Source organism: Salvelinus alpinus, chromosome 6, assembly GCF_045679555.1.
Source record: "Salvelinus alpinus chromosome 6, SLU_Salpinus.1, whole genome shotgun sequence".
Taxonomy (NCBI): domain Eukaryota; kingdom Metazoa; phylum Chordata; class Actinopteri; order Salmoniformes; family Salmonidae; genus Salvelinus; species Salvelinus alpinus.
In genome coordinates this window covers 79702861-79727531 of record NC_092091.1, presented here as the reverse complement: position 1 = coordinate 79727531, position 24671 = coordinate 79702861, and the positions used below count along the sequence as shown (strand labels likewise).

The window sequence follows — 24671 nt, the reverse complement described above, 5'->3', positions numbered from 1 at the left end:
ATCAGAAAACCAGTCAGTATCTCGTGTGACCACCATTTTGCTTCATGTAGCACATCTCCTTCACATAGAGTTGATCAGGCTGTTGATTGTAGTCTGCGAATTGTTGTACGAAGTTGCTGGATATTGGCGAGAACTGGAATGCGCCATCGTACACGTCGATCCAGAGCATCCCAAACATGCTCAGTGGGTGACATGTCTGGTGAGTATGCAGGCCATGGAAGAACTGGGGCATTTTCAGCTTCCAGGAATTGTGTCCAGATCCTTGTGACATGGGGCCGTGTATTATCATGCTGAAACATAAGGTGATGAATGGCACGACAACGGGCCTAAGGATCTTGTCACGGTCTCTCTGTTCATTCAAATTGCCATTGATAAAATGCAATTGTGTTCGTTGTCTGTAGCTTATTACTGCCCCATACCATAACCCACCGCCACCATGGGGCACTCTGTCCACAACATTGACATCAGCAAACCGCTCGCCCACACGACGCCATACACATAGTCTGAGGTTGTGAGGCCGGTTGGACGTACTGCCAAATTCTCTAAAACAGCGTTGGAGATGGCTTATGGTAGAGAAATAAACACGCAATTATTTGGCAACAGCTCTGGTGGACATTCATGCAGTCCATAAACTTGAGACATCTGTGGCATTGTGTTGTGGTACAAAACTGCACATTTTAGAGTGACCTTTTATTGTCCCCAGCACAAGGTGCACCTGTGTAATGATCACCACCGTGCTTCTACACCTGCATTGCTTGGTGTTTGGGGGTTTTAGGCTGGGTTTCTGTACAGCACTTTGAGATATCAGCTGATGTAAGAAGGGCTTTATAAATACATTTGATTGATTGATGCTGTTTAATCAGCTTATTGATATGCCACACCTGTCAACTGGATGGATTATTTTGGCAAAGGGGAAATGCTCACTAACAGGAATGTAAACACATTAGAGCACAACGTTTGAGAGAATTCATATTTTTGTGCTTATGGAACATTTTATTTCAGCTCATGAAACATGGGACCAACACTTTACATGTCGCCTTCATATTATTGTTCAGTGTAGAATAGGATATTTTTGGTTGTAATGGTGACTTCTAGAGACAGGCAGGCAGACAGTCAGGCAGCTCTTCGGATAGACTTCTAGACATCATAGTGACAGACAGACAGACAGACAGGGACCTCTTCAGATAGACTTCTAGACATCATAGTGACAGACAGACAGAAACAGGCAGGCAGACAGGCAGGCAGCTCTTCGGATAGACTTCTAGACATCATAGTGACAGACAGACAGACAGCTCTTCAGATAGACTTGTAGACATCATAGTGACAGACAGGGACCTTTAATACCACATTTCACAAGTATTTCTATTCACACTCCTATCCTGTCCAGCAGAGAGAGTAAATACTAACATAAATAAATATATGATGATGTATGACTCTAACCCTCATCCTGGAGAGCTGCAAGGTGTGCAGGGTTTTGTTCCAGCCCTTGAACACTTGGTTCTACGCATCAGCTACTCCTCAGGCTGTTTATATTTAATACTGAGAGATTATAACAGATGCTCTGATTGGCTAATCTACAGCTGCTTCTATAACAGACGCTCTGATTGACTAATCTACAGCTGCTTCTATAACAGACGCTCTGATTGACTAATCTACAGCTGCTTCTATAACAGATGCTCTGATTGGCTAATCTACAGCTGCTTCTATAACAGACTCTCTGATTGGCTAATCTACAGCTGCTTCTATAACAAACGCTCTGATTGGCTTATCTACAGCTGCTTCTATAACAGACTCTCTGATTGGCTAATCTACAGCTGCTTCTTTAACAGACGCTCTGATTGGCTAATCTACAGCTGCTTCTATAACAGGCTCTAATTGGCTACGTCACATTGTGACTCTTTGGTGTGCTGGGCTCTGATAGGCTATAGGGAGGGTGCATTACCAAGAGATGTGTCTGTGTGTGTGTGTGTGTGTGTCTGTGTGGTGTGTGTGTGTATATGTGTGTGTGTTGTGTGTATAGTGTTTGAGCTCGTGTGTGTGTGTGTGTGTGTGTGTATATGTCTGTGTGTTGTGTGTGTGTGTATAGTGTTTGAGCTCGTGTGTGTGTGTGTGTGTATATATGTCTGTGTGTATAGTGTTTGAGCTCGTCTGTGTTGTGTGTGTCAGACGGGGTTTTCCTCCGAGAGGTCGGAGTCCATCTGGATGACCTCGGGGGCGGGGCCTATCGGGATCTCCACGGCCTCAGGGTGATTCCCATTGGCCAGCGCGGCGTTGGTGGGCGGCGGCTTCTCGGGGCAGTTCTGCACAGTGATGATGCGATTGAAGGCTTTGAGTCGTCTCCATAGCAACCAGTACACTTTACACTGGACGTACATGAACACCAGTCCGCCTGACATGCTTATCGCCACGATGACCAGCTTCATCCAGAACGGCCACTCCAACACACCTAGAGAGAGAGAGAGAGAGAGAGAGATAGAGGAGAGAGAGAGAGAGGGAGAGAGGTAGAGAGAGAGAGAGAGAGGTAGAGAGAGAGGAGAGAGAGAGAGAGAGACAGAGAGGTAGAGAGAGAGAGAGAGAGAGAGAGAGAGGTAGAGAGAGAGAGAGGTAGAGAGAGAGAGAGGTAGAGAGAGAGAGGAGAGAGAGAGAGAGAGGTAGAGAGAGAGAGGAGAGCGAGAGAAAGAAAGAGAGAGAGAGAGGAGAGAGACAGAGAGAAGTAGAGGGAGAGAGAGGAGAGAAAGAAAGAAAGAAAGAGAGAGAGAGGACATGGAGAGCGAGAGAGAGAGGACAGAGAGAGAAAGATATGGTATCCTTAATGAAATGATCAAATATACAGACAACAAATTCCAATTGGCTATACTAAAACTCTTTAACATCGTCCTTAGCTCTGGCATCTTCCCCAATATTTGGAACCAAGGACTGATCACCCCAATCCACAAAAGTGGAGACAAATTTGACCCCAATAACTACCGTGGAATATGCGTCAACAGTAACCTTGGGAAAATCCTCTGCATTATCATTAACAGCAGACTCGTACATTTCCTCAATGAAAACAATGTACTGAGCAAATGTCAAATTGGCTTTTTACCAAATTACCGTACAACAGACCATGTATTCACCCTACACACCCTAATTGACAACCAAACAAACCAAAACAAAGGCAAAGTCTTCTCATGCTTTGTTGATTTCAAAAAAGCCTTCGACTCAATTTGGCATGAGGGTCTGCTATACAAATTGATGGAAAGTGGTGTTGGGGGTAAAACATACGACATCATAAAATCCATGTACACAAACAACAAGTGTGCGGTTAAAATTGGCAAAAAACACACACATTTCTTCACACAGGGTCGTGGGGTGAGACAGGGATGCAGCTTAAGCCCCACCCTCTTCAACATATATATCAACGAATTGGCGCGGGCACTAGAACAGTCTGCAGCACCCGGTCTCACCCTACTTGAATCCGAAATCAAATGTCTACTGTTTGCTGATGATCTGGTGCTTCTGTCACCAACCAAGGAGGGCCTACAGCAGCACCTAGATCTTCTGCACAGATTCTGTCAGACCTGGGCCCTGACAGTAAATCTCAGTAAGACCAAAATAATGGTGTTCCAAAAAAGGTCCAGTCACCAGGACCACAAATTCCATCTAGACACCGTTGCCCTAGAGCACACAAAAAACTATACATACCTCGGCCTAAACATCAGCACCACAGGTAACTTCCACAAAGCTGTGAACGATCTGAGAGACAAGGCAAGAAGGGCCTTCTATGCCATCAAAAGGAACATAAATTTCAACATACCAATTAGGATCTGGCTAAAAATACTTGAATCAGTCATAGAGCCCATTGCCCTTTATGGTTGTGAGGTCTGGGGTCCGCTCACCAACCAAGATTTCACAAAATGGGACAAACACCAAATTGAGACTCTGCATGCAGAATTCTGCAAAAATATCCTCCGTGTACAACGTAGAACACCAAATAATGCATGCAGAGCAGAATTAGGCCGATACCCACTAATTATCAAAATCCAGAAAAGAGCCGTTAAATTCTACAACCACCTAAAAGGAAGCGATTCCCAAACCTTCCATAACCAAGCCATCACCTACAGAGAGATGAACCTGGAGAAGAGTCCCCTAAGCAAGCTGGTCCTAGGGCTCTGTTCACAAACACAAACACACCCCACAGAGCCCCAGGACAACAGCACAATTAGACCCAACCAAATCATGAGAAAACAAAAAGATAATTACTTGACACATTGGAAAGAATTAACAAAAAAACAGAGCAAACTAGAATGCTATTTGGCCCTAAACAGAGAGTATACAGTGGCAGAATACCTGACCACTGTGACTGACCCAAACTTAAGGAAAGCTTTGACTATGTACAGACTCAGTGAGCATAGCCTTGCTATTGAGAAAGGCCGCCGTAGGCAGACATGGCTCTCAAGAGAAGACAGGCTATGTGCTCACTGCCCACAAAATGAGGTGGAAACTGAGCTGCACTTCCTAACCTCCTGCCCAATGTATGACCATATTAGAGAGACATATTTCCCTCAGATTACACAGATCCACAAAGAATTTGAAAACAAATCCAATTTTGATAAACTCCCATATCTACTGGGTGAAATACCACAGTGTGCCATCACAGCAGCAAGATTTGTGACCTGTTGCCACAAGAAAAGGGCAACCAGTGAAGAACAAACACCATTGTAAATACAACCCATATTTATGCTTATTTATTTTAACTTGTGTGCTTTAACCATTTGTACATTGTTACAACACTGTATATATATAATATAACATTTGTAATGTCTTTATTGTTTTGAAACTTCTGTATGTGTAATGTTTACTGTTAATTTGTATTGTTTATTTCACTTTTGTATAATATCTACCTCACTTGCTTTGGCAATGTTAACACATGTTTCCCATGCCAATAAAGCCCTTTGAATTGAATTGAATTGAAAGAGAGAAAGAGAGAGAGAGAGAGGAGAGAGAGAGAGAGGTAGAGAGAGAGAGAGAGAGAGAGAAAGAAAGAGAGAGAGGAGAGAGAGAGAGAGAGAGAGAGAGAGAGAGAGAGAGAGAGAGATAGATAGAGAGAGAGAGGTAGAGAGAGAGAGAGGGAGAAAGAGAGAGAGGAGAGAAAGAGAGGGGAGATAAAGAGAGAGAGGTAGAGGTAGAGAGAGAGAGGAGAGAAAGAGAGAGGTAGAGAGAGAGAGGGAGAAAGAGAGAGAGAGAAAGAGAGAGAGAGAGGAGAGAGAGAGAGAGAGAGGTAGAGAGAGAGAGAGAAGAGAGAGATAGAGAGAGAGAGAGAGGAGAGAGAGAGAGAAGAGAAAGAGAGAGAGAGAGAGGAGAGCGAGAGAGAGAGACATACACAGGTTAGTTACAGTATGTCAGGGGAATTGAAACAGAGAGATCGTGTGTGTCTGTGTTTGATACCAGAGACCTCCTTACCCTCAGCAGTGTAGTACTTCATCACTGATATTCTCCACATGTCATCTGTAAACACAGTAATGTTACTATATTCTCCTCATCTGAAAACACAGTAATGTTACTATATTCTCCTCATCTGAAAACACAGTAATGTTACTATATTCTCCTGTCATCTGTAAACACAGTAATGTTACTATATTCTCCTGTCATCTGAAAACACAGTAATGTTACTATATTCTCCTGTCATCTGTAAACACAGTAATGTTACTATATTCTCCTGTCATCTGTAAACACAGTAATGTTACTATATTCTCCTCATCTGTAAACACAGTAATGTTACTATATTCTCCTGTCATCTGTAAACACAGTAATGTTACTATATTCTCCTCATCTGTAAACACAGTAATGTTACTATATTCTCCTGTCATCTGTAAACACAGTAATGTTACTATATTCTCCTCATCTGTAAACACAGTAATGTTACTATATTCTCCTCATCTGTAAACACAGTAATGTTACTATATTCTCCTGTCATCTGTAAACACAGTAATGTTACTATATTCTCCTGTCATCCGTAAACACAGTAATGTTACTATATTCTCCTCATCTGTAAACACAGTAATGTTACTATATTCTCCTGTCATCTGTAAACACAGTAATGTTACTATATTCTCCTCATCTGTAAACACAGTAATGTTACTATATTCTCCTGTCATCTGAAAACACAGTAATGTTACTATATTCTCCTGTCATCTGTAAACACAGTAATGTTACTATATTCTCCTGTCATCTGAAAACACAGTAATGTTACTATATTCTCCTCATCTGAAAACACAGTAATGTTACTATATTCTCCTGTCATCTGTAAACACAGTAATGTTACTATATTCTCCTGTCATCTGTAAACACAGTAATGTTACTATATTCTCCTGTCATCTGAAAACACAGTAATGTTACTATATTCTCCTGTCATCTGAAAACACAGTAATGTTACTATATTCTCCTCATCTGTAAACACAGTAATGTTACTATATTCTCCTGTCATCTGTAAACACAGTAATGTTACTATATTCTCCTGTCATCTGAAAACACAGTAATGTTACTATATTCTCCTGTCATCTGTAAACACAGTAATGTTACTATATTCTCCTGTCATCTGAAAACACAGTAATGTTACTATATTCTCCTGTCATCTGTAAACACAGTAATGTTACTATATTCTCCTCATCTGTAAACACAGTAATGTTACTATATTCTCCTGTCATCTGTAAACACAGTAATGTTACTATATTCTCCTCATCTGTAAACACAGTAATGTTACTATATTCTCCTGTCATCTGTAAACACAGTAATGTTACTATATTCTCCTGTCATCTGTAAACACAGTAATGTTACTATATTCTCCTCATCTGTAAACACAGTAATGTTACTATATTCTCCTCATCTGAAAACACAGTAATGTTACTATATTCTCCTGTCATCTGAAAACACAGTAATGTTACTATATTCTCCTGTCATCTGAAAACACAGTAATGTTACTATATTCTCCTCATCTGTAAACACAGTAATGTTACTATATTCTCCTCATCTGTAAACACAGTAATGTTACTATATTCTCCTCATCTGAAAACACAGTAATGTTACTATATTCTCCTCATCTGAAAACACAGTAATGTTACTATATTCTCCTCATCTGAAAACACAGTAATGTTACTATATTCTCCTCATCTGTAAACACAGTAATGTTACTATATTCTCCTGTCATCTGTAAACACAGTAATGTTACTATATTCTCCTCATCTGTAAACACAGTAATGTTACTATATTCTCCTGTCATCTGTAAACACAGTAATGTTACTATATTCTCCTCATCTGAAAACACAGTAATGTTACTATATTCTCCTCATCTGTAAACACAGTAATGTTACTATATTCTCCTGTCATCTGAAAACACAGTAATGTTACTATATTCTCCTCATCTGAAAACACAGTAATGTTACTATATTCTCCTGTCATCTGTAAACACAGTAATGTTACTATATTCTCATGTCATCTGTAAACACAGTAATGTTACTATATTCTCCTGTCATCTGTAAACGCAGTAATGTTACTATATTCTCCTGTCATCTGTAAACACAGTAATGTTACTATATTCTCCTCATCTGTAAACACAGTAATGTTACTATATTCTCCTGTCATCTGTAAACACAGTAATGTTACTATATTCTCCTGTCATCTGTAAACACAGTAATGTTACTATATTCTCCTGTCATCTGTAAACACAGTAATGTTACTATATTCTCCTCATCTGTAAACACAGTAATGTTACTATATTCTCCTGTCATCTGTAAACACAGTAATGTTACTATATTCTCCTCATCTGTAAACACAGTAATGTTACTATATTCTCCTGTCATCTGTAAACACAGTAATGTTACTATATTCTCCTCATCTGTAAACACAGTAATGTTACTATATTCTCCTGTCATCTGTAAACACAGTAATGTTACTATATTCTCCTGTCATCTGTAAACACAGTAATGTTACTATATTCTCCTGTCATCTGTAAACACAGTAATGTTACTATATTCTCCTCATCTGAAAACACAGTAATGTTACTATATTCTCCTGTCATCTGTAAACACAGTAATGTTACTATATTCTCCTGTCATCTGAAAACACAGTAATGTTACTATATTCTCCTCATCTGTAAACACAGTAATGTTACTATATTCTCCTGTCATCTGTAAACACAGTAATGTTACTATATTCTCCTCATCTGTAAACACAGTAATGTTACTATATTCTCCTCATCTGTAAACACAGTAATGTTACTATATTCTCCTGTCATCTGAAAACACAGTAATGTTACTATATTATCCTCATCTGTAAACACAGTAATGTTACTATATTCTCCTGTCATCTGAAAACACAGTAATGTTACTATATTCTCCTGTCATCTGTAAACACAGTAATGTTACTATATTCTCCTGTCATCTGAAAACACAGTAATGTTACTATATTCTCCTGTCATCTGAAAACACAGTAATGTTACTATATTCTCCTCATCTGTAAACACAGTAATGTTACTATATTCTCCTGTCATCTGAAAACACAGTAATGTTACTATATTCTCCTCATCTGTAAACACAGTAATGTTACTATATTCTCCTCATCTGTAAACACAGTAATGTTACTATATTCTCCTCATCTGTAAACACAGTAATGTTACTATATTCTCCTGTCATCTGTAAACACAGTAATGTTACTATATTCTCCTCATCTGTAAACACAGTAATGTTACTATATTCTCCTGTCATCTGAAAACACAGTAATGTTACTATATTCTCCTGTCATCTGTAAACACAGTAATGTTACTATATTCTCCTGTCATCTGTAAACACAGTAATGTTACTATATTCTCCTGTCATCTGTAAACACAGTAATGTTACTATATTCTCCTCATCTGTAAACACAGTAATGTTACTATATTCTCCTCATCTGTAAACACAGTAATGTTACTATATTCTCCTCATCTGTAAACACAGTAATGTTACTATATTCTCCTCATCTGTAAACACAGTAATGTTACTATATTCTCCTGTCATCTGTAAACACAGTAATGTTACTATATTCTCCTCATCTGTAAACACAGTAATGTTACTATATTCTCCTGTCATCTGTAAACACAGTAATGTTACTATATTCTCCTCATCTGTAAACACAGTAATGTTACTATATTCTCCTGTCATCTGTAAACACAGTAATGTTACTATATTCTCCTCATCTGTAAACACAGTAATGTTACTATATTCTCCTGTCATCTGAAAACACAGTAATGTTACTATATTCTCCTGTCATCTGAAAACACAGTAATGTTACTATATTCTCCTCATCTGTAAACACAGTAATGTTACTATATTCTCCTCATCTGTAAACACAGTAATGTTACTATATTCTCCTGTCATCTGTAAACACAGTAATGTTACTATATTCTCCTCATCTGAAAACACAGTAATGTTACTATATTCTCCTGTCATCTGAAAACACAGTAATGTTACTATATTCTCCTCATCTGAAAACACAGTAATGTTACTATATTCTCCTCATCTGTAAACACAGTAATGTTACTATATTCTCCTGTCATCTGTAAACACAGTAATGTTACTATATTCTCCTGTCATCTGAAAACACAGTAATGTTACTATATTCTCCTCATCTGAAAACACAGTAATGTTACTATATTCTCCTCATCTGAAAACACAGTAATGTTACTATATTCTCCTCATCTGTAAACACAGTAATGTTACTATATTCTCCTCATCTGAAAACACAGTAATGTTACTATATTCTCCTCATCTGTAAACACAGTAATGTTACTATATTCTCCTGTCATCTGTAAACACAGTAATGTTACTATATTCTCCTCATCTGTAAACACAGTAATGTTACTATATTCTCCTGTCATCTGAAAACACAGTAATGTTACTATATTCTCCTCATCTGTAAACACAGTAATGTTACTATATTCTCCTGTCATCTGTAAACACAGTAATGTTACTATATTCTCCTGTCATCTGTAAACACAGTAATGTTACTATATTCTCCTGTCATCTGTAAACACAGTAATGTTACTATATTCTCCTGTCATCTGTAAACACAGTAATGTTACTATATTCTCCTGTCATCTGTAAACACAGTAATGTTACTATATTCTCCTCATCTGTAAACACAGTAATGTTACTATATTCTCCTCATCTGTAAACACAGTAATGTTACTATATTCTCCTCATCTGTAAACACAGTAATGTTACTATATTCTCCTGTCATCTGTGAACACAGTAATGTTACTATATTCTCCTCATCTGTAAACACAGTAATGTTACTATATTCTCCTGTCATCTGTAAACACAGTAATGTTACTATATTCTCCTTTCATCTGTAAACACAGTAATGTTACTATATTCTCCTGTCATCTGAAAACACAGTAATGTTACTATATTCTCCTGTCATCTGAAAACACAGTAATGTTACTATATTCTCCTCATCTGTAAACACAGTAATGTTACTATATTCTCCTGTCATCTGTAAACACAGTAATGTTACTATATTCTCCTGTCATCTGTAAACACAGTAATGTTACTATATTCTCCTGTCATCTGTAAACACAGTAATGTTACTATATTCTCCTCATCTGTAAACACAGTAATGTTACTATATTCTCCTGTCATCTGTAAACACAGTAATGTTACTATATTCTCCTGTCATCTGTAAACACAGTAATGTTACTATATTCTCCTCATCTGTAAACACAGTAATGTTACTATATTCTCCTCATCTGTAAACACAGTAATGTTACTATATTCTCCTCATCTGTAAACACAGTAATGTTACTATATTCTCCTGTCATCTGTAAACACAGTAATGTTACTATATTCTCCTCATCTGTAAACACAGTAATGTTACTATATTCTCCTGTCATCTGTAAACACAGTAATGTTACTATATTCTCCTCATCTGCAAACACAGTAATGTTACTATATTCTCCTCATCTGTAAACACAGTAATGTTACTATATTCTCCTGTCATCTGAAAACACAGTAATGTTACTATATTCTCCTCATCTGTAAACACAGTAATGTTACTATATTCTCCTCATCTGTAAACACAGTAATGTTACTATATTCTCCTCATCTGTAAACACAGTAATGTTACTATATTCTCCTCATCTGAAAACACAGTAATGTTACTATATTCTCCTGTCATCTGTAAACACAGTAATGTTACTATATTCTCCTCATCTGTAAACACAGTAATGTTACTATATTCTCCTGTCATCTGTAAACACAGTAATGTTACTATATTCTCCTCATCTGTAAACACAGTAATGTTACTATATTCTCCTGTCATCTGTAAACACAGTAATGTTACTATATTCTCCTCATCTGCAAACACAGTAATGTTACTATATTCTCCTGTCATCTGAAAACACAGTAATGTTACTATATTCTCCTCATCTGTAAACACAGTAATGTTACTATATTCTCCTGTCATCTGTAAACACAGTAATGTTACTATATTCTCCTGTCATCTGAAAACACAGTAATGTTACTATATTCTCCTCATCTGTAAACACAGTAATGTTACTATATTCTCCTGTCATCTGTAAACACAGTAATGTTACTATATTCTCCTGTCATCTGAAAACACAGTAATGTTACTATATTCTCCTCATCTGTAAACACAGTAATGTTACTATATTCTCCTGTCATCTGAAAACACAGTAATGTTACTATATTCTCCTGTCATCTGTAAACACAGTAATGTTACTATATTCTCCTGTCATCTGTAAACACAGTAATGTTACTATATTCTCCTGTCATCTGAAAACACAGTAATGTTACTATATTCTCCTCATCTGTAAACACAGTAATGTTACTATATTCTCCTGTCATCTGTAAACACAGTAATGTTACTATATTCTCCTCATCTGTAAACACAGTAATGTTACTATATTCTCCTCATCTGAAAACACAGTAATGTTACTATATTCTCCTGTCATCTGTAAACACAGTAATGTTACTATATTCTCCTCATCTGTAAACACAGTAATGTTACTATATTCTCCTCATCTGTAAACACAGTAATGTTACTATATTCTCCTGTCATCTGTAAACACAGTAATGTTACTATATTCTCCTGTCATCTGTAAACACAGTAATGTTACTATATTCTCCTGTCATCTGTAAACACAGTAATGTTACTATATTCTCCTCATCTGAAAACACAGTAATGTTACTATATTCTCCTGTCATCTGTAAACACAGTAATGTTACTATATTCTCCTGTCATCTGTAAACACAGTAATGTTACTATATTCTCCTGTCATCTGTAAACACAGTAATGTTACTATATTCTCCTGTCATCTGTAAACACAGTAATGTTACTATATTCTCCTGTCATCTGTAAACACAGTAATGTTACTATATTCTCCTCATCTGTAAACACAGTAATGTTACTATATTCTCCTCATCTGTAAACACAGTAATGTTACTATATTCTCCTCATCTGTAAACACAGTAATGTTACTATATTCTCCTGTCATCTGTAAACACAGTAATGTTACTATATTCTCCTCATCTGTAAACACAGTAATGTTACTATATTCTCCTCATCTGTAAACACAGTAATGTTACTATATTCTCCTGTCATCTGTAAACACAGTAATGTTACTATATTCTCCTCATCTGTAAACACAGTAATGTTACTATATTCTCCTCATCTGTAAACACAGTAATGTTACTATATTCTCCTCATCTGTAAACACAGTAATGTTACTATATTCTCCTGTCATCTGTGAACACAGTAATGTTACTATATTCTCCTCATCTGTAAACACAGTAATGTTACTATATTCTCCTCATCTGTAAACACAGTAATGTTACTATATTCTCCTGTCATCTGTAAACACAGTAATGTTACTATATTCTCCTCATCTGTAAACACAGTAATGTTACTATATTCTCCTCATCTGTAAACACAGTAATGTTACTATATTCTCCTGTCATCTGAAAACACAGTAATGTTACTATATTCTCCTCATCTGTAAACACAGTAATGTTACTATATTCTCCTCATCTGTAAACACAGTAATGTTACTATATTCTCCTGTCATCTGAAAACACAGTAATGTTACTATATTCTCCTGTCATCTGTGAACACAGTAATGTTACTATATTCTCCATTCATCTGTAAACACAGTAATGTTACTATATTCTCCTGTCATCTGAAAACACAGTAATGTTACTATATTCTCCTGTCATATGTAAACACAGTAATGTTACTATATTCTCCTCATCTGTAAACACAGTAATGTTACTATATTCTCCTCATCTGTAAACACAGTAATGTTACTATATTCTCCTTTCATCTGTAAACACAGTAATGTTACTATATTCTCCTGTCATCTGAAAACACAGTAATGTTACTATATTCTCCTGTCATCTGTAAACACAGTAATGTTACTATATTCTCCTCATCTGTAAACACAGTAATGTTACTATATTCTCCTCATCTGTAAACACAGTAATGTTACTATATTCTCCTCATCTGTAAACACAGTAATGTTACTATATTCTCCTGTCATCTGTAAACACAGTAATGTTACTATATTCTCCTGTCATCTGTAAACACAGTAATGTTACTATATTCTCCTGTCATCTGTAAACACAGTAATGTTACTATATTCTCCTCATCTGTAAACACAGTAATGTTACTATATTCTCCTGTCATCTGTAAACACAGTAATGTTACTATATTCTCCTGTCATCTGTAAACACAGTAATGTTACTATATTCTCCTCATCTGAAAACACAGTAATGTTACTATATTCTCCTGTCATCTGTAAACACAGTAATGTTACTATATTCTCCTCATCTGTAAACACAGTAATGTTACTATATGCTCCTGTCATCTGTAAACACAGTAATGTTACTATATTCTCCTCATCTGTAAACACAGTAATGTTACTATATTCTCCTGTCATCTGTAAACACAGTAATGTTACTATATTCTCCTCATCTGCAAACACAGTAATGTTACTATATTCTCCTCATCTGTAAACACAGTAATGTTACTATATTCTCCTGTCATCTGTAAACACAGTAATGTTACTATATTCTCCTCATCTGTAAACACAGTAATGTTACTATATTCTCCTCATCTGTAAACACAGTAATGTTACTATATTCTCCTCATCTGTAAACACAGTAATGTTACTATATTCTCCTCATCTGAAAACACAGTAATGTTACTATATTCTCCTGTCATCTGTAAACACAGTAATGTTACTATATTCTCCTCATCTGTAAACACAGTAATGTTACTATATTCTCCTGTCATCTGTAAACACAGTAATGTTACTATATTCTCCTCATCTGTAAACACAGTAATGTTACTATATTCTCCTCATCTGTAAACACAGTAATGTTACTATATTCTCCTGTCATCTGTAAACACAGTAATGTTACTATATTCTCCTCATCTGCAAACACAGTAATGTTACTATATTCTCCTCATCTGTAAACACAGTAATGTTACTATATTCTCCTGTCATCTGAAAACACAGTAATGTTACTATATTCTCCTCATCTGTAAACACAGTAATGTTACTATATTCTCCTCATCTGTAAACACAGTAATGTTACTATATTCTCCTGTCATCTGTAAACACAGTAATGTTACTATATTCTCCTCATCTGTAAACACAGTAATGTTACTATATTCTCCTGTCATCTGTAAACACAGTAATGTTACTATATTCTCCTGTCATCTGTAAACACAGTAATGTTACTATATTCTCCTGTCATCTGAAAACACAGTAATGTTACTATATTCTCCTGTCATCTGAAAACACAGTAATGTTACTATATTCTCCTGTCATCTGTAAACACAGTAATGTTACTATATTCTCCTGTCATCTGAAAACACAGTAATGTTACTATATTCTCCTGTCATCTGTAAACACAGTAATGTTACTATATTCTCCTGTCATCTGTAAACACAGTAATGTTACTATATTCTCCTGTCATCTGTAAACACAGTAATGTTACTATATTCTCCTGTCATCTGAAAACACAGTAATGTTACTATATTCTCCTGTCATCTGTAAACACAGTAATGTTACTATATTCTCCTGTCATCTGAAAACACAGTAATGTTACTATATTCTCCTCATCTGTAAACACAGTAATGTTACTATATTCTCCTCATCTGAAAACACAGTAATGTTACTATATTCTCCTGTCATCTGTAAACACAGTAATGTTACTATATTCTCCTGTCATCTGTAAACACAGTAATGTTACTATATTCTCCTGTCATCTGTAAACACAGTAATGTTACTATATTCTCCTGTCATCTGAAAACACAGTAATGTTACTATATTCTCCTGTCATCTGTAAACACAGTAATGTTACTATATTCTCCTGTCATCTGAAAACACAGTAATGTTACTATATTCTCCTCATCTGTAAACACAGTAATGTTACTATATTCTCCTGTCATCTGAAAACACAGTAATGTTACTATATTCTCCTGTCATCTGTAAACACAGTAATGTTACTATATTCTCCTGTCATCTGAAAACACAGTAATGTTACTATATTCTCCTCATCTGTAAACACAGTAATGTTACTATATTCTCCTGTCATCTGAAAACACAGTAATGTTACTATATTCTCCTCATCTGTAAACACAGTAATGTTACTATATTCTCCTGTCATCTGAAAACACAGTAATGTTACTATATTCTCCTGTCATCTGTAAACACAGTAATGTTACTATATTCTCCTCATCTGTAAACACAGTAATGTTACTATATTCTCCTGTCATCTGTAAACACAGTAATGTTACTATATTCTCCTCATCTGAAAACACAGTAATGTTACTATATTCTCCTGTCATCTGTAAACACAGTAATGTTACTATATTCTCCTGTCATCTGTAAACACAGTAATGTTACTATATTCTCCTGTCATCTGTAAACACAGTAATGTTACTATATTCTCCTGTCATCTGAAAACACAGTAATGTTACTATATTCTCCTGTCATCTGTAAACACAGTAATGTTACTATATTCTCCTCATCTGAAAACACAGTAATGTTACTATATTCTCCTGTCATCTGAAAACACAGTAATGTTACTATATTCTCCTCATCTGTAAACACAGTAATGTTACTATATTCTCCTCATCTGAAAACACAGTAATGTTACTATATTCTCCTGTCATCTGAAAACACAGTAATGTTACTATATTCTCCTCATCTGAAAACACAGTAATGTTACTATATTCTCCTGTCATCTGAAAACACAGTAATGTTACTATATTCTCCTGTCATCTGTAAACACAGTAATGTTACTATATTCTCCTGTCATCTGTAAACACAGTAATGTTACTATATTCTCCTGTCATCTGTAAACACAGTAATGTTACTATATTCTCCTCATCTGTAAACACAGTAATGTTACTATATTCTCCTGTCATCTGTAAACACAGTAATGTTACTATATTCTCCTCATCTGAAAACACAGTAATGTTACTATATTCTCCTGTCATCTGTAAACACAGTAATGTTACTATATTCTCCTGTCATCTGTAAACACAGTAATGTTACTATATTCTCCTGTCATCTGTAAACACAGTAATGTTACTATATTCTCCTGTCATCTGTAAACACAGTAATGTTACTATATTCTCCTCATCTGAAAACACAGTAATGTTACTATATTCTCCTGTCATCTGTAAACACAGTAATGTTACTATATTCTCCTGTCATCTGTAAACACAGTAATGTTACTATATTCTCCTGTCATCTGTAAACACAGTAATGTTACTATATTCTCCTGTCATCTGTAAACACAGTAATGTTACTATATTCTCCTGTCATCTGTAAACACAGTAATGTTACTATATTCTCCTCATCTGTAAACACAGTAATGTTACTATATTCTCCTCATCTGTAAACACAGTAATGTTACTATATTCTCCTCATCTGTAAACACAGTAATGTTACTATATTCTCCTGTCATCTGTAAACACAGTAATGTTACTATATTCTCCTCATCTGTAAACACAGTAATGTTACTATATTCTCCTCATCTGTAAACACAGTAATGTTACTATATTCTCCTGTCATCTGTAAACACAGTAATGTTACTATATTCTCCTCATCTGTAAACACAGTAATGTTACTATATTCTCCTCATCTGTAAACACAGTAATGTTACTATATTCTCCTGTCATCTGAAAACACAGTAATGTTACTATATTCTCCTCATCTGTAAACACAGTAATGTTACTATATTCTCCTGTCATCTGTGAACACAGTAATGTTACTATATTCTCCTCATCTGTAAACACAGTAATGTTACTATATTCTCCTCATCTGTAAACACAGTAATGTTACTATATTCTCCTGTCATCTGTAAACACAGTAATGTTACTATATTCTCCTCATCTGTAAACACAGTAATGTTACTATATTCTCCTCATCTGTAAACACAGTAATGTTACTATATTCTCCTGTCATCTGAAAACACAGTAATGTTACTATATTCTCCTCATCTGTAAACACAGTAATGTTACTATATTCTCCTCATCTGTAAACACAGTAATGTTACTATATTCTCCTGTCATCTGAAAACACAGTAATGTTACTATATTCTCCTGTCATCTGTGAACACAGTAATGTTACTATATTCTCCATTCATCTGTAAACACAGTAATGTTACTATATTCTCCTGTCATCTGAAAACACAGTAATGTTACTATATTCTCCTGTCATATGTAAACACAGTAATGTTACTATATTCTCCTCATCTGTAAACACAGTAATGTTACTATATTCTCCTCATCTGTAAACACAGTAATGTTACTATATTCTCCTTTCATCTGTAAACACAGTAATGTTACTATATTCTCCTGTCATCTGAAAACACAGTAATGTTACTATATTCTCCTGTCATCTGTAAACACAGTAATGTTACTATATTCTCCTCATCTGTAAACACAGTAATGTTACTATATTCTCCTCATCTGTAAACACAGTAATGTTACTATATTCTCCTCATCTGTAAACACAGTAATGTTACTATATTCTCCTGTCATCTGTAAACACAGTAATGTTACTATATTCTCCTGTCATCTGTAAACACAGTAATGTTACTATATTCTCCTGTCATCTGTAAACACAGTAATGTTACTATATTCTCCTCATCTGTAAACACAGTAATGTTACTATATTCTCCTGTCATCTGTAAACACAGTAATGTTACTATATTCTCCTGTCATCTGTAAACACAGTAATGTTACTATATTCTCCTCATCTGAAAACACAGTAATGTTACTATATTCTCCTGTCATCTGTAAACACAGTAATGTTACTATATTCTCCTCATCTGTAAACACAGTAATGTTACTATATGCTCCTGTCATCTGTAAACACAGTAATGTTACTATATTCTCCTCATCTGTAAACACAGTAATGTTACTATATTCTCCTGTCATCTGTAAACACAGTAATGTTACTATATTCTCCTCATCTGCAAACACAGTAATGTTACTATATTCTCCTCATCTGTAAACACAGTAATGTTACTATATTCTCCTCATCTGTAAACACAGTAATGTTACTATATTCTCCTCATCTGTAAACACAGTAATGTTACTATATTCTCCTGTCATCTGTAAACACAGTAATGTTACTATATTCTCCTCATCTGAAAACACAGTAATGTTACTATATTCTCCTGTCATCTGTAAACACAGTAATGTTACTATATTCTCCTCATCTGTAAACACAGTAATGTTACTATATTCTCCTGTCATCTGTAAACACAGTAATGTTACTATATTCTCCTCATCTGTAAACACAGTAATGTTACTATATTCTCCTCATCTGTAAACACAGTAATGTTACTATATTCTCCTGTCATCTGTAAACACAGTAATGTTACTATATTCTCCTCATCTGCAAACACAGTAATGTTACTATATTCTCCTCATCTGTAAACACAGTAATGTTACTATATTCTCCTGTCATCTGAAAACACAGTAATGTTACTATATTCTCCTCATCTGTAAACACAGTAATGTTACTATATTCTCCTCATCTGTAAACACAGTAATGTTACTATATTCTCCTGTCATCTGTAAACACAGTAATGTTACTATATTCTCCTCATCTGTAAACACAGTAATGTTACTATATTCTCCTGTCATCTGTAAACACAGTAATGTTACTATATTCTCCTGTCATCTGTAAACACAGTAATGTTACTATATTCTCCTGTCATCTGAAAACACAGTAATGTTACTATATTCTCCTGTCATCTGAAAACACAGTAATGTTACTATATTCTCCTGTCATCTGTAAACACAGTAATGTTACTATATTCTCCTGTCATCTGAAAACACAGTAATGTTACTATATTCTCCTGTCATCTGTAAACACAGTAATGTTACTATATTCTCCTGTCATCTGTAAACACAGTAATGTTACTATATTCTCCTGTCATCTGTAAACACAGTAATGTTACTATATTCTCCTGTCATCTGAAAACACAGTAATGTTACTATATTCTCCTGTCATCTGTAAACACAGTAATGTTACTATATTCTCCTGTCATCTGAAAACACAGTAATGTTACTATATTCTCCTCATCTGTAAACACAGTAATGTTACTATATTCTCCTCATCTGAAAACACAGTAATGTTACTATATTCTCCTGTCATCTGTAAACACAGTAATGTTACTATATTCTCCTGTCATCTGTAAACACAGTAATGTTACTATATTCTCCTGTCATCTGTAAACACAGTAATGTTACTATATTCTCCTGTCATCTGAAAACACAGTAATGTTACTATATTCTCCTGTCATCTGTAAACACAGTAATGTTACTATATTCTCCTGTCATCTGAAAACACAGTAATGTTACTATATTCTCCTCATCTGTAAACACAGTAATGTTACTATATTCTCCTGTCATCTGAAAACACAGTAATGTTACTATATTCTCCTGTCATCTGTAAACACAGTAATGTTACTATATTCTCCTGTCATCTGAAAACACAGTAATGTTACTATATTCTCCTCATCTGTAAACACAGTAATGTTACTATATTCTCCTGTCATCTGAAAACACAGTAATGTTACTATATTCTCCTCATCTGTAAACACAGTAATGTTACTATATTCTCCTGTCATCTGAAAACACAGTAATGTTACTATATTCTCCTGTCATCTGAAAACACAGTAATGTTACTATATTCTCCTGTCATCTGTAAACACAGTAATGTTACTATATTCTCCTCATCTGTAAACACAGTAATGTTACTATATTCTCCTCATCTGTAAACACAGTAATGTTACTATATTCTCCTGTCATCTGTAAACACAGTAATGTTACTATATTCTCCTCATCTGAAAACACAGTAATGTTACTATATTCTCCTGTCATCTGTAAACACAGTAATGTTACTATATTCTCCTGTCATCTGTAAACACAGTAATGTTACTATATTCTCCTGTCATCTGTAAACACAGTAATGTTACTATATTCTCCTGTCATCTGTAAACACAGTAATGTTACTATATTCTCCTCATCTGAAAACACAGTAATGTTACTATATTCTCCTCATCTGTAAACACAGTAATGTTACTATATTCTCCTGTCATCTGTAAACACAGTAATGTTACTATATTCTCCTGTCATCTGTAAACACAGTAATGTTACTATATTCTCCTGTCATCTGTAAACACAGTAATGTTACTATATTCTCCTGTCATCTGAAAACACAGTAATGTTACTATATTCTCCTGTCATCTGTAAACACAGTAATGTTACTATATTCTCCTCATCTGAAAACACAGTAATGTTACTATATTCTCCTGTCATCTGAAAACACAGTAATGTTACTATATTCTCCTCATCTGTAAACACAGTAATGTTACTATATTCTCCTCATCTGAAAACACAGTAATGTTACTATATTCTCCTGTCATCTGAAAACACAGTAATGTTACTATATTCTCCTCATCTGAAAACACAGTAATGTTACTATATTCTCCTGTCATCTGAAAACACAGTAATGTTACTATATTCTCCTGTCATCTGTAAACACAGTAATGTTACTATATTCTCCTGTCATCTGAAAACACAGTAATGTTACTATATTCTCCTCATCTGTAAACACAGTAATGTTACTATATTCTCCTGTCATCTGTAAACACAGTAATGTTACTATATTCTCCTCATCTGTAAACACAGTAATGTTACTATATTCTCCTGTCATCTGAAAACACAGTAATGTTACTATATTCTCCTGTCATCTGTAAACACAGTAATGTTACTATATTCTCCTGTCATCTGAAAACACAGTAATGTTACTATATTCTCCTGTCATCTGTAAACACAGTAATGTTACTATATTCTCCTGTCATCTGTAAACACAGTAATGTTACTATATTCTCCTGTCATCTGTAAACACAGTAATGTTACTATATTCTCCTGTCATCTGAAAACACAGTAATGTTACTATATTCTCCTGTCATCTGTAAACACAGTAATGTTACTATATTCTCCTGTCATCTGAAAACACAGTAATGTTACTATATTCTCCTCATCTGTAAACACAGTAATGTTACTATATTCTCCTGTCATCTGTAAACACAGTAATGTTACTATATTCTCCTCATCTGTAAACACAGTAATGTTACTATATTCTCCTGTCATCTGTAAACACAGTAATGTTACTATATTCTCCTCATCTGAAAACACAGTAATGTTACTATATTCTCCTGTCATCTGTAAACACAGTAATGTTACTATATTCTCCTGTCATCTGTAAACACAGTAATGTTACTATATTCTCCTCATCTGTAAACACAGTAATGTTACTATATTCTCCTGTCATCTGAAAACACAGTAATGTTACTATATTCTCCTGTCATCTGTAAACACAGTAATGTTACTATATTCTCCTGTCATCTGTAAACACAGTAATGTTACTATATTCTCCTGTCATCTGTAAACACAGTAATGTTACTATATTCTCCTGTCATCTGTAAACACAGTAATGTTACTATATTCTCCTCATCTGTAAACACAGTAATGTTACTATATTCTCCTGTCATCTGTAAACACAGTAATGTTACTATATTCTCCTGTCATCTGAAAACACAGTAATGTTACTATATTCTCCTCATCTGAAAACACAGTAATGTTACTATATTCTCCTGTCATCTGAAAACACAGTAATGTTACTATATTCTCCTCATCTGTAAACACAGTAATGTTACTATATTCTCCTGTCATCTGAAAACACAGTAATGTTACTATATTCTCCTCATCTGTAAACACAGTAATGTTACTACAATGTTACTATGTTATTACGTTGCTGCTACTATGATGTTATTACCCTGCTGTTACTAACTTAAACTAACTTAAAGTGGTTACAGCCTCAGTGTTCACTGTAACTTAAAGCAGGTACAGCCTCAGTGTTCACAGTAAAACTGTAACTTAAAGTGGGTACAGCCTCAGTGTTCACAGTAAAACTGTAACTTAAAGCAGGTACAGCCTCAGTGTTCACAGTAAAACTGTAACTTAAAGCAGGTACAGCCTCAGTGTTCACAGTAAAACTGTAACTTAAAGCAGGTACAGCCTCAGTGTTCACAGTAAAACTGTAACTTAAAGCAGGTACAGCCTCAGTGTTCACAGTAAAACTAACTTAAAGCAGGTACAGAGGTTGGGATAAGGTTGTATAGCGGTTGGGCTAAGGTTTTAAGAAGGTGGGTTAAGTTTGTATAGAAGTTAGTTGTATAGAAGTTGGGTTAGGGTTGTGGTTGTACAGAGGTTAGGTCAAGGTTGTATAGAGGTTGGGTTAGGGTTGTGGTTGTACAGAGGTTAGGTCAGGGTTGTATAGAGGTTGGGTTAGGGTTGTGGTTGTACAGAGGTTAGGTCAAGGTTGTATAGAGGTTGGGTTAGGGTTGTGGTTGTACAGAGGTTAGGTCAGGGTTGTATAGAGGTTGGGTTAGGGTTGTGGTTGTACAGAGGTTAGGTCAGGGTTGTATAGAGGTTGGGTTAGGGTTGTGGTTGTACAGAGGTTAGGTCAGGGTTGTATAGAGGTTGGGTTAGGGTTGTGGTTGTACAGAGGTTAGGTCAGGGTTGTATAGAGGTTGGGTTAGGGTTGTGGTTGTACAGAGGTTAGGTCAAGGTTGTATAGAGGTTGGGTTAGGGTTGTGGTTGTACAGAGGTTAGGTCAGGGTTGTATAGAGGTTGGGTTAGGGTTGTGGTTGTACAGAGGTTAGGTCAAGGTTGTATAGAGGTTGGGTTAGGGTTGTGGTTGTACAGAGGTTAGGTCAAGGTTGTATAGAGGTTGGGTTAGGGTTGTGGTTGTACAGAGGTTAGGTCAGGGTTGTATAGAGGTTGGGTTAGGGTTGTGGTTGTACAGAGGTTAGGTCAGGGTTGTATAGAGGTTGGGTTAGAGTTGTGGTTGTACAGAGGTTAGGTCAGGGTTGTATAGAGGTTGGGTTAGGGTTGTGGTTGTACAGAGGTTAGGTCAGGGTTGTATAGAGGTTGGGTTAGTGTTGTGGTTGTACAGAGGTTAGGTCAGGGTTGTATAGAGGTTGGGTTAGGGTTGTGGTTGTACAGAGGTTAGGTCAGGGTTGTATAGAGGTTGGGTTGTGGTTGTACAGAGGTTAGGTCAGGGTTGTATAGAGGTTGGGTTAGGGTTGTGGTTGTACAGAGGTTAGGTCAGGGTTGTATAGAGGTTGGGTTAAGGTCGGGGTTACTGACCCGTGTTGCGTCCCAGGTTGATTTCGTGGAGGGTTCTGTTGGCGAGGACGAATACGGACCAGAGAACACAACCAATGGCCACCAGGTGGAACATCACGGAACATAGGATCTTCCTCCTCTCATTGGTCGACATCTGGAGCTTCTCCCACTGAGGGAGAGAAAAGGTGAGAGTGTGTCATAGACACTTATCTATATATCTGAACAACTATGGTGTCTGTGACAGCATGGACAGCTCCACTGAGTCCCATTATGGTGTCTGTGACGGCATGGGCAGCTCCACTGAGTCCCATTATGGTGTCTGACAGCATGGACAGCTCCACTGAGTCCCATTATGGTGTCTGACAGCATGGGCAGCTCCACTGAGTCCCATTATGGTGTCTGACAGCATGGGCAGCTCCACTGAGTCCCATTATGGTGTCTGACAGCATGGACAGCTCCACTGAGTCCCATTATGGTGTCTGACAGCATGGGCAGCTCCACTGAGTCCCATTATGGTGTCTGACAGCATGGGCAGCTCCACTGAGTCCCATTATGGAGTCTGACAGCATGGACAGCTCCACTGAGTCCCATTATGGTGTCTGACAGCATGGGCAGCTCCACTGAGTCCCATTATGGAGTCTGACAGCATGGACAGCTCCACTGAGTCCCATTATGGAGTCTGTGACGACATGGGCAGCTTCACTGAGTCCCATTGTGGTGTCTGACAGCATGGACAGCTCCACTGAGTCCCATTGTGGTGTCTGACAGCATGGACAGCTCCACTGAGTCCCATTATGGTGTCTGACAGCATGGGCAGCTCCACTGAGTCCCATTATGGTGTCTGTGACAGCATGGACAGCTCCACTGAGTCCCATTATGGTGTCTGACAGCATGGACAGCTCCACTGAGTC

General features: G+C 36.2%; 1 protein-coding gene across 1 annotated transcript; it reads right to left on the bottom strand.

Annotated features, from left to right (window-relative positions):
• Positions 1-1020: 1020 nt before the first annotated feature.
• marchf1 (membrane-associated ring finger (C3HC4) 1) lies at positions 1021-23987 on the bottom strand. Its single transcript, XM_071408110.1, has 3 exons — positions 23782-23987; positions 5443-5487; positions 1021-2446 (listed from the first exon to the last, which is right to left on the bottom strand). Exons 1-3 carry the CDS (start codon positions 23912-23914, stop codon positions 2163-2165), a joined length of 462 nt encoding a protein of 153 aa, XP_071264211.1. The 5' UTR covers positions 23915-23987; the 3' UTR covers positions 1021-2162.
• Positions 23988-24671: the final 684 nt, after the last annotated feature.